This window comes from Nicotiana tabacum, chromosome 3 (genome assembly GCF_000715075.1).
Source record: "Nicotiana tabacum cultivar K326 chromosome 3, ASM71507v2, whole genome shotgun sequence".
Lineage (NCBI taxonomy): Eukaryota > Viridiplantae > Streptophyta > Magnoliopsida > Solanales > Solanaceae > Nicotiana > Nicotiana tabacum.
The window spans coordinates 213,555,198-213,568,876 of NC_134082.1; the positions used below are offsets into that span (position 1 = coordinate 213,555,198).

At 37.9% G+C, this 13,679-nt stretch overlaps 2 protein-coding genes across 2 annotated transcripts; one reads left to right on the forward strand and one right to left on the reverse strand.

Moving 5' to 3' along the window:
* Window positions 1-866: 866 nt before the first annotated feature.
* On the forward strand, window positions 867-6,904 carry LOC107815741 (ATPase family AAA domain-containing protein FIGL1-like). The gene is given in 13 exon segments (XM_016641369.2): window positions 867-1,186; window positions 2,001-2,139; window positions 2,346-2,696; window positions 3,844-3,903; window positions 3,905-4,086; window positions 4,263-4,509; window positions 4,584-4,676; window positions 4,829-4,930; window positions 5,442-5,544; window positions 5,831-5,914; window positions 5,998-6,093; window positions 6,232-6,359; window positions 6,491-6,904. Coding segments are annotated over 13 exon segments (2,007 nt in total). The 3' UTR covers window positions 6,593-6,904.
* A 2,115-nt stretch (window positions 6,905-9,019) lies between these two features.
* Window positions 9,020-9,412, reverse strand: LOC142179324 (uncharacterized). The gene has a single exon (XM_075249014.1). The coding sequence runs from the start codon at window positions 9,410-9,412 to the stop codon at window positions 9,020-9,022; it is 393 nt and encodes a 130-aa protein (XP_075105115.1).
* Window positions 9,413-13,679: the final 4,267 nt, after the last annotated feature.

A 13,679-nucleotide genomic window follows, 5' to 3' on the forward strand; every position in this document is an offset into this window, starting at 1 on the left:
CGATTACTTATAACATATATTGTAACAGACATCCAAAGGCAATATATTATTATTTTCAGTTCTTATTACTTTGATACTCTATTCTGACTTCGATTGAGGCAATTTCTGACTCGAGGGTGACCAACCTTCAAGGCTATCACTGTTCAACTTCTGTGGTTTGCATTCATTTTCTGTCATTGATTTCAATATTAATCTATTTTCTCAATTGTATAAAGTTAAATCACGTATCATTAAAAGAGCGTATAAATTCAATTGTTATCCATTTTTGAGGGTTAAACAATATGAATCTTTGATTTAATAAAATATATTTATTATATTTAGACACATCCTTTTCATTTTCAAGTCCACTTTAAAAGCCGCATTGATCGATTATGAGAATAATGCTTCACTTATTTTCTCTAACATGTGAAAATATTAAAATTAGCACATGTTGACAATTGGTTGATTCTAAAATGCCAACTCAATAATCCTAGTAAAAATACTTAATTTTTTTAAATTGAACTGTCCTAACCGGTGCTTATATGTAATCTCACTGCAAAAATTGCACCCACTAAAATAAAGTAAAGCAAAAATTGATAATCTCGATGAACTGAGAGTCAAACGGTTATTTATAAAATGTATTTCGAAATAGTCAAATAGATAGTTCTAGCACCGGAGATATAAATAAAAAAAATTCGTGATGAAAGTAAAAGTTGAGAGAGTTTCATGATGAAAAGCTTACTATACAATTTAAAAGTAGTACTTTTCTAATTATGAGAAAATAAGAGATTTGTGTATGATGTAGAGAAACATCAGGGACGTCTCTGCAATTAAAAATATCTTTAAATAAAATACTTATACCTGGCATCAATTATCCACGAGGAAAAATGGCGGGAAAGGAGGACAGTACCCAAAATACGGCACCGAATTCGAAATCGGCGAAAATGGAGGACGAAAAATCGGAGGTATCATGGAGGAAAGAAATTGACACGAATCTCAAGAGGCTCCACTCAATGCTATTTGGAGCAGAAGTAGCTCTCGAAAAGAAGGATTTCAGTTCCGCAACAGTTCTTGGATTAGGACTCATCGGCTTCCTCGATTCGCATTCTCATTCCGACGTCGACGATGCCTTCATTCGTCCAATTCGCTGCGAAGCTTTGTCTAAGTTTGATTCTGCTCGACGCTCTCTCATCACCGAATCCGATCGGTACACCTTTTTTTTTTTTTTTTTTTTGTAGTTTGATTATGCAAGTACGATATATATCCTGTAGTAGAAAAAAAAAATTCAGAAATTGATATCCGGATTCCAGCAATAAATTAGATATGTTGAATTTCATACCTCGGTTGACTAAAATGCGCGCGTCGATTTTAGAAGTTAATTTCTCTGACTTAAAAAGTATTTAGCTCTAATATGATTTTAAAAAGCTGCTCCAGCAGACCTGTTTCTTGCGAGCAAACTTTAATTGAATTTTAATTTTTTTTGAAATATCGTCGCAGTTTAGTAAGGTTGAGGAGAGAACATGAATAATGATGTGATTCTATTTTTCCTGTTAACTGATTTTTCTGTTAGCCGTGCAAAAAATTTGAAATATCAGCGCACCTTAGTAAAATTGAGGAGAAAATATGAAGAGTGATGCGATTCTATCTGTCAAATGAACCAGCAGTAAATTAGATCATTCAAAACAAAGAGTCAATTGAAGTAAAGCATCTGACCGAAAAAAGAAGAAGAAAAGCAAGCGTGATATTACTTCAGCGAACAATTAATCCTCTGAAAAGGATATCTTATTTCAATTGCATCATTGATTTTTTTTCCTCACAAATTGAAGATAAACAGAATATTACAAGCATTTCCTTGGTTTCTTATTCTTTTTTTTGTTCCCAATTAGAACCTGATAAAGATAGTGCATTTTGTTCCTCATTTCATCATTCACTTTTATTAGCTATATAGAATTATAGATAATTTGATTAGACCATGCATTCATACATGTTGAAGTTGCTGATCTTCACTGTTATATCTTCAGCCACGCCTTTGAACAAGCAGGCAGAGATCCAGGCTGCCTATTTACTAAAGGAAAAGATATTGATATTGAGAAGATTAAGCAGTCTAAGTACTTTCTTTCTCTTTTTCAGCAACATGAAGGCATAACTATAGGCGAACAGGTGTGTGGACTAAATATTATTAATTTTCTTTTTCTTTTCTGTCAGCGGCACAGATAATCCTATTTTACATGCTTGTTGGTCTTTCTCTGGTTTTCCGTTTCTCTTAAATTCACTATATCTATTCGAGTTACTTTCCATTGCTTTTGAATAAAGTGTGATTGTTTTTGTGGAATACATGAAATCATTTCAAGTGTATTATCTTGCAGGGGAATCAATTAAAAAGGCGTGAGAATGTGAGTAGCAGGACCTGGAAAATGCATGCACAAACGAGTCCTAGGGATTTCTCCATGATGAAGAATAGAAGCTTTGCAACTGATAGTAGCCCAGAGGTTCGCCCGGTTGAAAGGTTCCACACAAAGCATAACTACTTAAAGCATCAAGCCATGAACATTAAAGATGAAGAGGAAGAAAAAACCTGTAACAATGGTTCCAAAACAAGACGGTTGCACAGGGAAAGCAGTGGCTCTAGAGATGAAAACATTTCATCCCCCTTGTGTGCTGAAGAAACTGATGCTGATGCTTCTGCGAGTGGATTTGTTACTGCTAAAACAAAGCTGGTACTTTTCATGGAAGCTTACTTGTGTTATCATATGCTACAACTTTCTGGAACAATATGCTTTAGGATTTTATTTGTCTAGTTAGGACTTGTTTGCTTAAATGCACAGAAAAAATGTAATTCCTTTGGCTAAACCAGCTTATGTTCATTCACCTCACTCTTTCTTTTTCCCTTCTTCTTAATCCCAAAATGTTATGTGAAAGTTCAATTCACATTTCTTTGTTCCCTAATTTGAAACCCAGAAGTACTCAGGTTAAACCTTTCCCCCAAGAGAAGGAGGAAAAGAGTTAATGCAATGCAATATAAGCTTTTCCTATTTAACAGAAACTTTGTGTGCTATATATAGTCAATTTTAGATCCAAGAGGAACAAGAGTAAATGTCAATAACAACTAAGAAGATTGGTGCAGGAGGAGAAATTTTTTATGGGCTTAGCTTTTTCATAGAAAAAGATGGCTGATCAATGCCTTAAACCCAAGGGGAAACTGCACCATTATTTTTTTTAATGCCCTTTTTTTCAAAAAGCTTCTGTCCTAAAAAAAAAGATATGCACTTTCCGGACTTAAACTGTCATTTTCAGGTGATTTCTGTAATACTAGAATTGCTCCGATGTTTCTGTGGCTTCAAATTGTTTTTGATGCAGGACACTTTTAGTTCTTCTGCGTCATTTTATAATCGAACTTGCTGTGAAGACTCCTAATTGGAAAGCTAAAATGTCTTTCAATCAATGCCGAATTTCCAACATACTACTAGTGTAAATGGTAGTGTAATGTACATGCAGCCATGCCTCCAAACATGATGGTCGTAGCTGTTAGCAAGTGTATCTATTGTTGCAAACGTCTTTATGTTTTCTTGCGAGAGGCATGCGTCAATGATATCATACCTTCTATAATCCAGACAGAAGCACTGGTTATGAAAAAAGAAAACTGATTTACCGTCAGAAAGCAATCATAAAATCTGATAGATGTGTTTTAAAAATTATGAAATTCTTTACGTTACTTTATAAAAAAAATGTGTTTTAAATTGAGCAACAAATTTGAGCTGTATTATCAATTTGCCATGTTTATTAACGACTGCTATTTTTGAAACTTCTCAGATTTGTAAATCTTTTGTTTTGCTTTTTGTCTCTTCTGATCATTTCATGTTGTAGGAAATGGACACAAGACAAAGGCGAGGGTTGAGTAGATCACCAAGTGCTTCAATCTCCCCAACAAAGTGATAACACCTTGACGAACAAAGGCTGCGGAGTCAGGTCGTATGGTTTTCCACGACGTGGTGTACGGGGCAGTTTCATTCCTCCTATCAGAGGTAGTAGTGGCAATAATGATGGCAATGTTAGTTCACGCAATGCTGGGAAAGGAGAGGATACATTAGATGACTCAACAAGGAAATGGTTAGTTGACTTCACTTGTTTTATTTCAGTAGACATCTACTTTGAGCTTACTATGCTCTTTAATTCAAGTTATATTACCTTAGTCCATCCTATAAAAGATGATTGGCAAAAGATCGAAAAAGGTGCTTCATAATGTGAGACACTCGTCTTACTTCTTCATATTCTGTACCATTCAGTTTGGAAATGTTAGTTGGTCCTGATGGTGAGCTACCTGAGAAATTGAGGAATATAGAGCCTCGGCTTATTGAGCATATCAGCAATGAGATTATGTACCGGGATCCCAATGTGCGGTGGAATGACATTGCTGGCCTGGAACATGCTAAAAAATGTGTGACTGAGATGGTCATCTGGCCATTATTACGTCCAGACATATTCAGAGGCTGCCGATCTCCAGGGCGAGGTCTTCTTCTGTTTGGTCCACCAGTAAGTTCTTAGTCCGCCTAGTCAAGATAGGTTCAAAAGAAGCAGTTTCAACTTACAACTCTCTCATGCTTTAGGGAACTGGAAAAACAATGATAGGGAAGGCTATTGCTGGCGAGGCAAAAGCGACCTTCTTTTACATATCTGCCAGCTCTTTGACAAGCAAGTGGGTATGTCGTTTTTTTGTTTATGTATGTTATTCTATGGAAAACTGAAATGTACTTGCTTGTCCAGCTATCTTGGAGTAGATATCTATTCAAAGGTGGATGGAATTGTCTTGAAAAATGCAAAATGTCTATTGAGTTTGAATTCGTGATTGTAGATCGGAGAGGGGGAGAAGTTGGTGAGGGCACTGTTTGGAGTTGCCAGTTGTCGTCAGCCGGCTGTTATTTTTGTTGATGAAATAGATTCTCTGCTGTCTCAGGTATGTACTCTCTGATACTTCACTGTGAAGAGAAACCTTTCCCTTAGCGCATGATTTCTGCAATATTTTGAAAAAGAGAGCATATCTTGTAAATTGCGTGCTTCCTTTTCTGAAAAATGGAAATCTTGGATTTGTTCAGAATTGCTGTTGAGCCATGTGCTGACGAGGAATTTATTTCTTGTCAACTCTTCAGCTAGCTGATATAGAAATTGGTATTAAACCTAATTTTAACTCCTTACTGTTTTGGGACTTTGGGCATTTTGGATAAAATATTTTAGAATCATTGCAGAAAAAGGAAACAAAAGGGCGACCCAAAACATAAAGAAAAGTGATTTATAGTGCAGAATTCACTATAGTAGGCGCCTATAGAAGGTAAAGCATCAATCATGCATGTAGAGGTCTGCATATTAGAGAATATGGTTTTAGTTTCTTGGCTGGACGTTACTTCTCCACAAGTTGATTGCTAAGTAGGGATATAGAGACCTTTCTAAAAGACTTTACATGATTGCAGCGCAAGTCAGAAGGTGAACACGAATCTAGTAGGCGCCTGAAGACACAATTTTTGATTGAGATGGAAGGCTTTGACACTGGGAGCGAACAAATTCTTCTTATAGGTGATTTCTCGATCCCTCTAATTTCAGCATGTTAAGAAAGAGTGTGCATTCCGATTTAAACCAAGTAACCTGTTCCAATTCCAAACCTATGCCACTCAAAAGTTCCTTTGTTGCTTTGTTTGACCCAAGATGTGTTGATTATGGCTGAATCCATGAGTTGTAGTTTGTATTGTGTATACTGAGCAATTCAATGAGATATTTAATTTGCCAGATTCCTTTTTACTGCAGAAAATCCGTAATTTAGTTACTTGCAGAAGAAAATTGATAGTATGATTCATGGAAACAGGTGCAACAAACAGGCCCCAAGAACTTGATGAGGCTGCAAGGAGACGACTTACTAAGAGACTTTATGTTCCACTTCCTTCCTCAGGTGCAAGTGATCTTTTTTTTTTCCGTGTGATTAGGAATGGACTACTGTGACCAGTATAGTTGACCATATGTCTTGGATTGCAGAGGCAAGAGCTTGGATCGTCAAGAGTCTATTGGAGAAGGATGGGTTATTTAAGCTTTCAGATGAGGATATTGTCTCCATTTGCAGATTAACGGAAGGTATTCACAACTCATGTTGCTAGCATTCACAAATATCCAGTCCCATCTGATGAGGCTGTAGTTTCGTTCATTGTTCCTGTTTTTCTTTTTTCCTTTGTTTGCGAATATTTTGATTATCGTGTTTGCTTAAATTATCAGGGTATTCTGGGTCTGATATGAAGAATTTAGTGAAGGATGCTTCCATGGGTCCATTAAGGGAAGCTCTTAGGCAGGGTATTGAAATTACAAAGCTAAAGAAGGAGGACATGAGGCCCGTAAATCTTCAGGTAATTTTTCAGGCATGGGAAAAACAGATGTCAGATGATATAAAGAAAACAAAAAAGAAAGAGCTAAAGGCAGTTGCCTACTTGTTGCTAATTTTCTCATGGCAGCATTTTTAATATGTTGTTTTACACAGGACTTTGAGGATGCGTTACAAGAGGTAAGGCCTTCTGTGTCTTCGACTGAACTTGGTGCATATGAGGACTGGAACAAACAATTTGGAAGCTTAGCAATTTAGTAGCCAGACGAATATCGGTAGTTGCATGCCTTTTACATTTTCCGCGAGAGCTATTGGATAATCCGTGGAATTCTCTTTTTCGTTCTGCCATGTAAATTCCTGTTACCTAAATGACCCATCCAGAACAAGAAGAATCTTCCAATACACTAGACGATTTAGGAGGTCTGTTGCAGCACTAATCGATGTCAACTATTCAGAACACTGGTCTTGAGATGGGTGTCTGGAGTTACATTTTTGTTTTCTTCTCCCGATCGCACTATCATTCTCAAAATAGTAGTTAGCCTATTGGCACTTGGTTTGCTTCTTGTTAAAGAGGGACACTTATACATGACTAACTACTTAGCACTCCCCCTCAAACCGGCGCATATAAATCATATGTACCGAGCTTGTTACAAATATAACTAATACGTGAACCTGATCTCTTTGATACAATACATACGACACGAGCCTTATTCTCAACCATTAATAGAGGTGACAAACATACTGCTAGCCCAAAACAATGCATCAACAACAAAGATCTTATCACCTCTACTTCTACGATGAATATTCAACTAACTTTGAAGTTAGCTTTCTCATATCTGATTCGAAGAGAGGGTAATTGCCATTTGTCAAACTGGAAAGGGCCTTTTGCCTCTCTGTGAATGATATCAAAAGATTCTATAGTAAAGGGGCTTTTCTTGCTCGTTAGCACTCTATTTTTATTGCAGCTAAGGCGCCCCTTTTCTTTCTCAAAGTCAACTTTCTCGCTTGTTAGTCAAGCTTTGAAGTCCCTACTTTATTGAGATTTATGGGATATTTGAAGAAGCACAAGTTTTTCCACCCTAAGCTGGTCTCGATATCGCTTAGTGGTACCCTTCGTGATGATTTTTGACTCAACATTGATTTCGTGCTTGAGTTGGAGGACTCTCCCTCCATCCATCGAGTCAAGTAATTCGCTATTGGAAATTGACCTACCACCTATCTCGTGCCATGCTTTTTCTTTATCCGAATTGGTTCCTAGGATCAGTCAATCAAGATTCACTATCAAGAGAAGGAAGAGTCTTGCCTTTAGGTTAGGCCGGTCTTAGCATTCACACACTTCCCCCATCCATCATTTGATGAGAAGATAGAATGATGATCCTGACCAATAACTAGTTCAGCTAGAAAGTTTGCAACTTGGCTTGCTTCTCTAGAACAATGAGATACATAAATTTCTGCATTAGCCATCAACTGCACAATTTCCTCAATTTTCTTGAGCTTCAGATTTGTAGTATCTTTGTTTTGAATCATCTTGCATATCAACATAGAATCCATCTCCAGTATGAACTGTGAAAAGCCATGATTAGTACACCATTTAACACCATAATTGACAGCCAGTGCTTCTGCTCCATTGTTGCTCTCACATCTCACGGGACAAGAGAAGGCAGCTACCAAATCACCATTATTGTCTCTTATCACTCCCCCAATGCCTGCCTTATATAACATTTTACTTCTCATAGAAAATTGATAAGTTGAAACCCGTGGAAAGAACAAAATATCTTGTTTGCACGAGCAATACATGTTCTTTTCCATTGCAAATTGAAAGTGTGAGAAAGTACGGGAGAAAATATTATTATTAATTACTTAATTAAAATATTGTACAAACCTATTCATATACAGTGATTACATAATAATATTTATCTACTTCCCTATGTGGGACACTTATACATGACTAACTACTTAGCACTCCCCCTCAAACCGGCGCATATAAATCATATGTACCGAGCTTGTTACAAATATAACTAATACGTGAACCTGATCTCTTTGATACAATACATACGACACGAGCCTTATTCTCAACCATTAATAGAGGTGACAAACATACTGCTAGCCCAAAACAATGCATCAACAACAAAGATCTTATCACCTCTACTTCTACAATGAATATTCAACTAACTTTGAAGTTAGCTTTCTCATATCTGATTCGAAGAGAGGGTAATTGCCATTTGTCAAACTGGAAAGGGCCTTTTGCCTCTCTGTGAATGATATCAAAAGATTCTATAGTAAGGGGGCTCTTCTTGCTCGTTAGCACTTTTTTTATTGCAGCTAAGGTGCCCTTTTTCTTTCTCAAAGTCAACTTTCTCGCTTGTTAGTCAAGCTTTGAAGTCCCTACTTTATTGAGATTTATGTGATATTTGAAGAAGCACAGGTTTTTCCACCCTAAGCTGGTCTCGATCTTGCTTGGTGGTACCCTTCGTGATTATTTTTCACTCAACATTGATTTCGTGCTTGAGTTGGAGGACTCTCCCTCCATCCATCGAGTCAAGTAATTCGCTATTGGAAATTGACCTACCACCTATCTCGTGCCATGCTTCTTCTTTATCCGAATTGGTTCCTAAGGTCAGTCAATCAAGATTCACTATCAAGAGAAGGAAGAGTCTTGCCTTTAGGTTAGGCCGGTCTTAGCATTCACGCACTTCCCCATCCATCGTTTGATGAGAAGATAGAATCATGATCCTGACCAATAGCTAGTTCAGCTAGAAAGTCTGCAACTTCGCTTGCTTCTCTAGAACAATGAGATACATAAATTTCTGCATTAGCCATCAACTGCACAATTTCCTCAATTTTCTTGAGTTTCAGATTTGTAGTATCTTTGTTTTGAATCATCTTGCATATCAACATAGAATCCATCTCCAGTATGAACTGTGAAAAGCCATGATTAGTACACCATTTAACACCATAATTGACAGCCAGTGCATCTGCTCCATTGTTGCTCTCACATCTCACGGGACAAGAGAAGGCAGCTACCAAATCACCATTATTGTCTCTTATCACTCCCCCAATGCCTGCCTTATATAACATTTTACTTCTCATAGAAAATTGATGATTTGAAACCTGTGGAAAGAACAAAATATCTTGTTTGCACGAGCAATATGTGTTCTTTTCCATTGCAAATTGAAAGTGTGAGAAAGTACGAGAGAAAATATTATTATTAATTACTTAATTAAAATATTGTACAACCCTATTCATATACAGTGATTACATAATAATATTTATCTACTTCCCGATGTGGGACACTTATACATGACTAACTACTTAACACTCCCCCTCAAGCCGATGCATATAAATCATATGTACCGAGCTTGTTACAGATATAACTAATATGTGAACCAATAAGAGACTTAGTGAAAATAACTGTTAGCTGATCATTCGACTTCACAATCTTTGTAACAATATCTCCTAAGTGTTTTTTTTTCTCTGACAAAGTGACAATCAATCTCAATGTGTTTAGTCCTCTCATGAAACATCGAATTTGACGCAATATGGAGAGCAGCTTGATTATCTCACACCAGTTCTATCTTGCTGATTTCTCCGAACTTCAACTCCTTGAGCAACTGCTTGACCCAAACTAGCTCACACGTTGCCATAACCATGGCCCGATATTTGGCTTCGTTGTTAGACCGAGCAACTACATTCTGTTTCTTGCTCTTCCAAGAGACCAAATTACCTCCTACTATAACACAATATCCAGACGTAAAACATATATCAGAAGGTGATCCTGCCCAATCAGCATCTGTGTACCCAACAATCTGCTCGTGGCCTCGATCCTCGAATAGTAACCTTTTGCGTGGGGCTGACTTTATATACCAAAGAATGCGAACAACTGCATCCCAATGACTATCATAGGGAGAATCCATAAACTGACTTACAACACTCACCGGAAAAGAAATGGCAAGTCTAGTCACTGTGAGGTAATTCAATTTGCGAACCAACCTCTTATATCTCGTTGGATCTCTAAGAGGCTCCCCTGTCAAGACAGAAGCTTAGTATTCGGATCTATAGGAGTATCAACAGGTCTGCAGCCCATCATTCCAGCCTCCTCAAGAATGTCTAAGGCATACTTCTGTTGTGAAATAACAATACCCGAGCTAGACTGAGCGACCTCAATACCTAGAAAATACTTTAATCTACCCAGATCCTTAGTTTGGAAGTGCTGAAAGAGATGCTGCTTCAGATTAGTAATACCATCTTGATCATTGCCAGTAATAACAATATCATCAACATAAACCACTAGATAAATACACAGATTAGGAGCAAAATGTCGATAAAATATAGAATGATCAGCTTCACTACAAGTCATGCCGAACTCCTGAATAACTGTGCTGAACTTACCAAACCAAGCTCGAGGGGACTGTATCAAACCATATAGTGACCTGCGCAATCGGCATACAAGACCAATAGACTCCCCTTGAGTAACAAGACCAGGTGGTTGCTCTACATAAACTTCTTCCTCAAGATCACCATGAAGAAAAACGTTCTTAATGTCTAACTGATAAAGAAGACAATGACGTACAACAGTCATGGACAAAAAGAGACGAACAAATGCTACTTTAGCTACTGGAGATAAAGTGTCACTATAATCAAGCCCAAAGATATGAGGGTATCCTTTTGCAACCAGACAAGCCTTAAGCTGATCAACCTGGCCATCCGGGCCGACTTTGACTACATAAACCCGATGATAACCAACAATAGACTTACCTGAAGGAAGAGGAACAAGCTCCCAAGTGTCACTCGTATGTAAAGCAGACATCTCTTCAATCATAGCATGTCGCCATCCTGGATGAGATAGTGCCTCACCTGTAGACTTAGGAATAGAAACAGTGGACAAAGATGATATAAAAACATAATGAGGTGATGACAAACGATGATAACTTAAACCGACATAATGGGGATTAAGATTAAGTGTGGATCGTACACCTTTGTAGAGTGCAATTGGTTGACTAAGAGGAGACAAGTCCACAGTATGTGCAAAATCAGATGCACGTGAATCACCTGGGCTTGATGCTGGACGTGGATGATGATGATAAGTCAAGAGTGGTGGAGCTGCAGAAGGTTGAACTGGACTAGGTGGTGGAACTGGTGCTATAGGTGGTGGAGCTTCAACTGGAGTTGTAGGTGGTGAAGTTGCAACTAGAGTTATAGGTGGTGGAGCTGGAGTTGTAAAGGAAGATGAATCGGAGATAGTGACTGAATCTCCAAAAGATGAAACTGGTAACACTTCAGAAATATCTAAGTGATTACCTAGACCTATGAAGTACGATTGAGTTTCAAAAAAGGTAACATCAGTGGACATAAGATACCGCTGGAGGTTAGGAGAATAGCATCAATACCCCTTTTGCGTTCTCGAGTAACCTAAAAATGCGCACTTAAGAGCCCGAAGAGCTAACTTATCTTTTCCTGGAGTAAGGTTATGAACAAAACACGTGCTTTCAAAGACACGGGGTGAAAAAGAGAACAAAGGTCACTGGGGAAACAGGACATAGAATGGAACTTGATTCTGGATAGCTGAAGATGGCATACGATTAATAAGATAACAAGATGTAAGAACCGCATCCCCCAAAAACGCAACGGAACATAAGATTGTATGAGTAGCGTACGAGCAGTTTCAATTAGATGTCTATTCTTTCTTGTAGCTACCCCATTTTGTTGAGATGTGTACCAATAAGACGTTTGATGAATAATCCCATGAGAGTTCATAAACTGCTGAATTGGGGAACACAAATACTCTAGGGCATTATCAATACGAAATGTGCGAATAGAATCCCCAAATTGATTTTGAATTTCAGCGTGGAAAGTCTGGAAAATAGAAAACACTCAGACCGATTTTTTATCAAAAATATCCAAGTGCACCTGGAATAAAGCAGAAATTTTCTGAAATCACTGTTCACGTCGGAAAATCACTATTCACGCCGGACAAATATAAAAGTGGTCGTAATTTGATTTAAAATGGATGGGTAGGCTCGGATTTGCGAGGAGAAGACACTGTCCTGAAGAAGTTTTTCCAAAATCTGGGCGGAAACAGCCTCACGCGCCGGCGCGTGGGCGTCGGAACTTCGCCGGAAAATTTCTTCCTGCGGTGCGTGGGGGATCTTTTGACGGAGATTTTTTTGGGTTGGTCACCGGAGGCCGATCTACTTCGTGGTGGTATTGATTTTTGCACAACACCGACGAAAAGTGACTTTTTACTTGTGGCAGACCTGTGTTTGCCGGAAAAAGACCTTCGGTTGATTGATTTTTTTCTTCCCGGAGTCTCTGGAATTTATGCACAACGATAAATCCCTCACAATTGCTTTGATACAATGTGAGAAAGCACGAGATAAAATATTATTATTAATTACTTAATTAAAATATTGTACAACCCTATTTATATATAGTGATTACATAATACTCCCTTTGTTCTAGTTTATGTGAACCTATTTTTTTTTTTGGTCCGTTCAAAAAAGAATGACCCTTTTCTAAATTTGGTAGCAATTAAGCTTAAACTTATAATTCTACCCTTAATGAGAAGCTTTTATAGTCACACAAATACTCTGGGCCCCTTTTTGAGTTGTTTAGGACCACAGATTCCAAAAGTTTTCATTTTATCTTAAACTATGTGCCCAGTCAAATAGGTTCACATAAATTGGAACGGAGGGAGTAATATTTATCTACTTCCCGATGTGGGACACTTATACATGACTAACTACTTAACAGAAAGTCTACCAAGCTGTATAGAGAACCTGGTTCTCTATCAGTTGGTAAGTAAATAACACAACAGTATTTTACGTGGAAAACTCCCAACTTACGGGATTAAAAATCACGACCTACACTCGTAGGATTTCAACATCACTAACCGAGCAACTTTAGATTACAACCTATTGTGACCTAGGAATTAAACTCTTAATCTCTCACCTACTTGCAATAACTCTATTGCAAGCCTCTTTGTAATAACTCTATTAAGCTCACCACTGACTAACTCTAGCCAAACACAAATACATGGTTTGCGATTTACAGAAGATATCCTACAAGATGTTTCTAACCAAGCTGGGACACACGATAAACTCAGTGTTAGGATCTGGTCCTTTGCTTTGTTGCTACTTTGTTCTTCAAGCCTTGGAGTCAATGAATGCGGCAACATAATTGAGAGAGACTTAATGATTTAGGGTTTACAAGTGTGTGTTTTCCCTTGCCTCATATTGGTAATTTATGAGTGAGGTCATTGGGATGATGTAAGCAAGTATCCGGTACAAGGCATGTTCCATAAAGTGACTGCTGCACTGTTGCATGTGCAGTGCAACATCGCAACGAC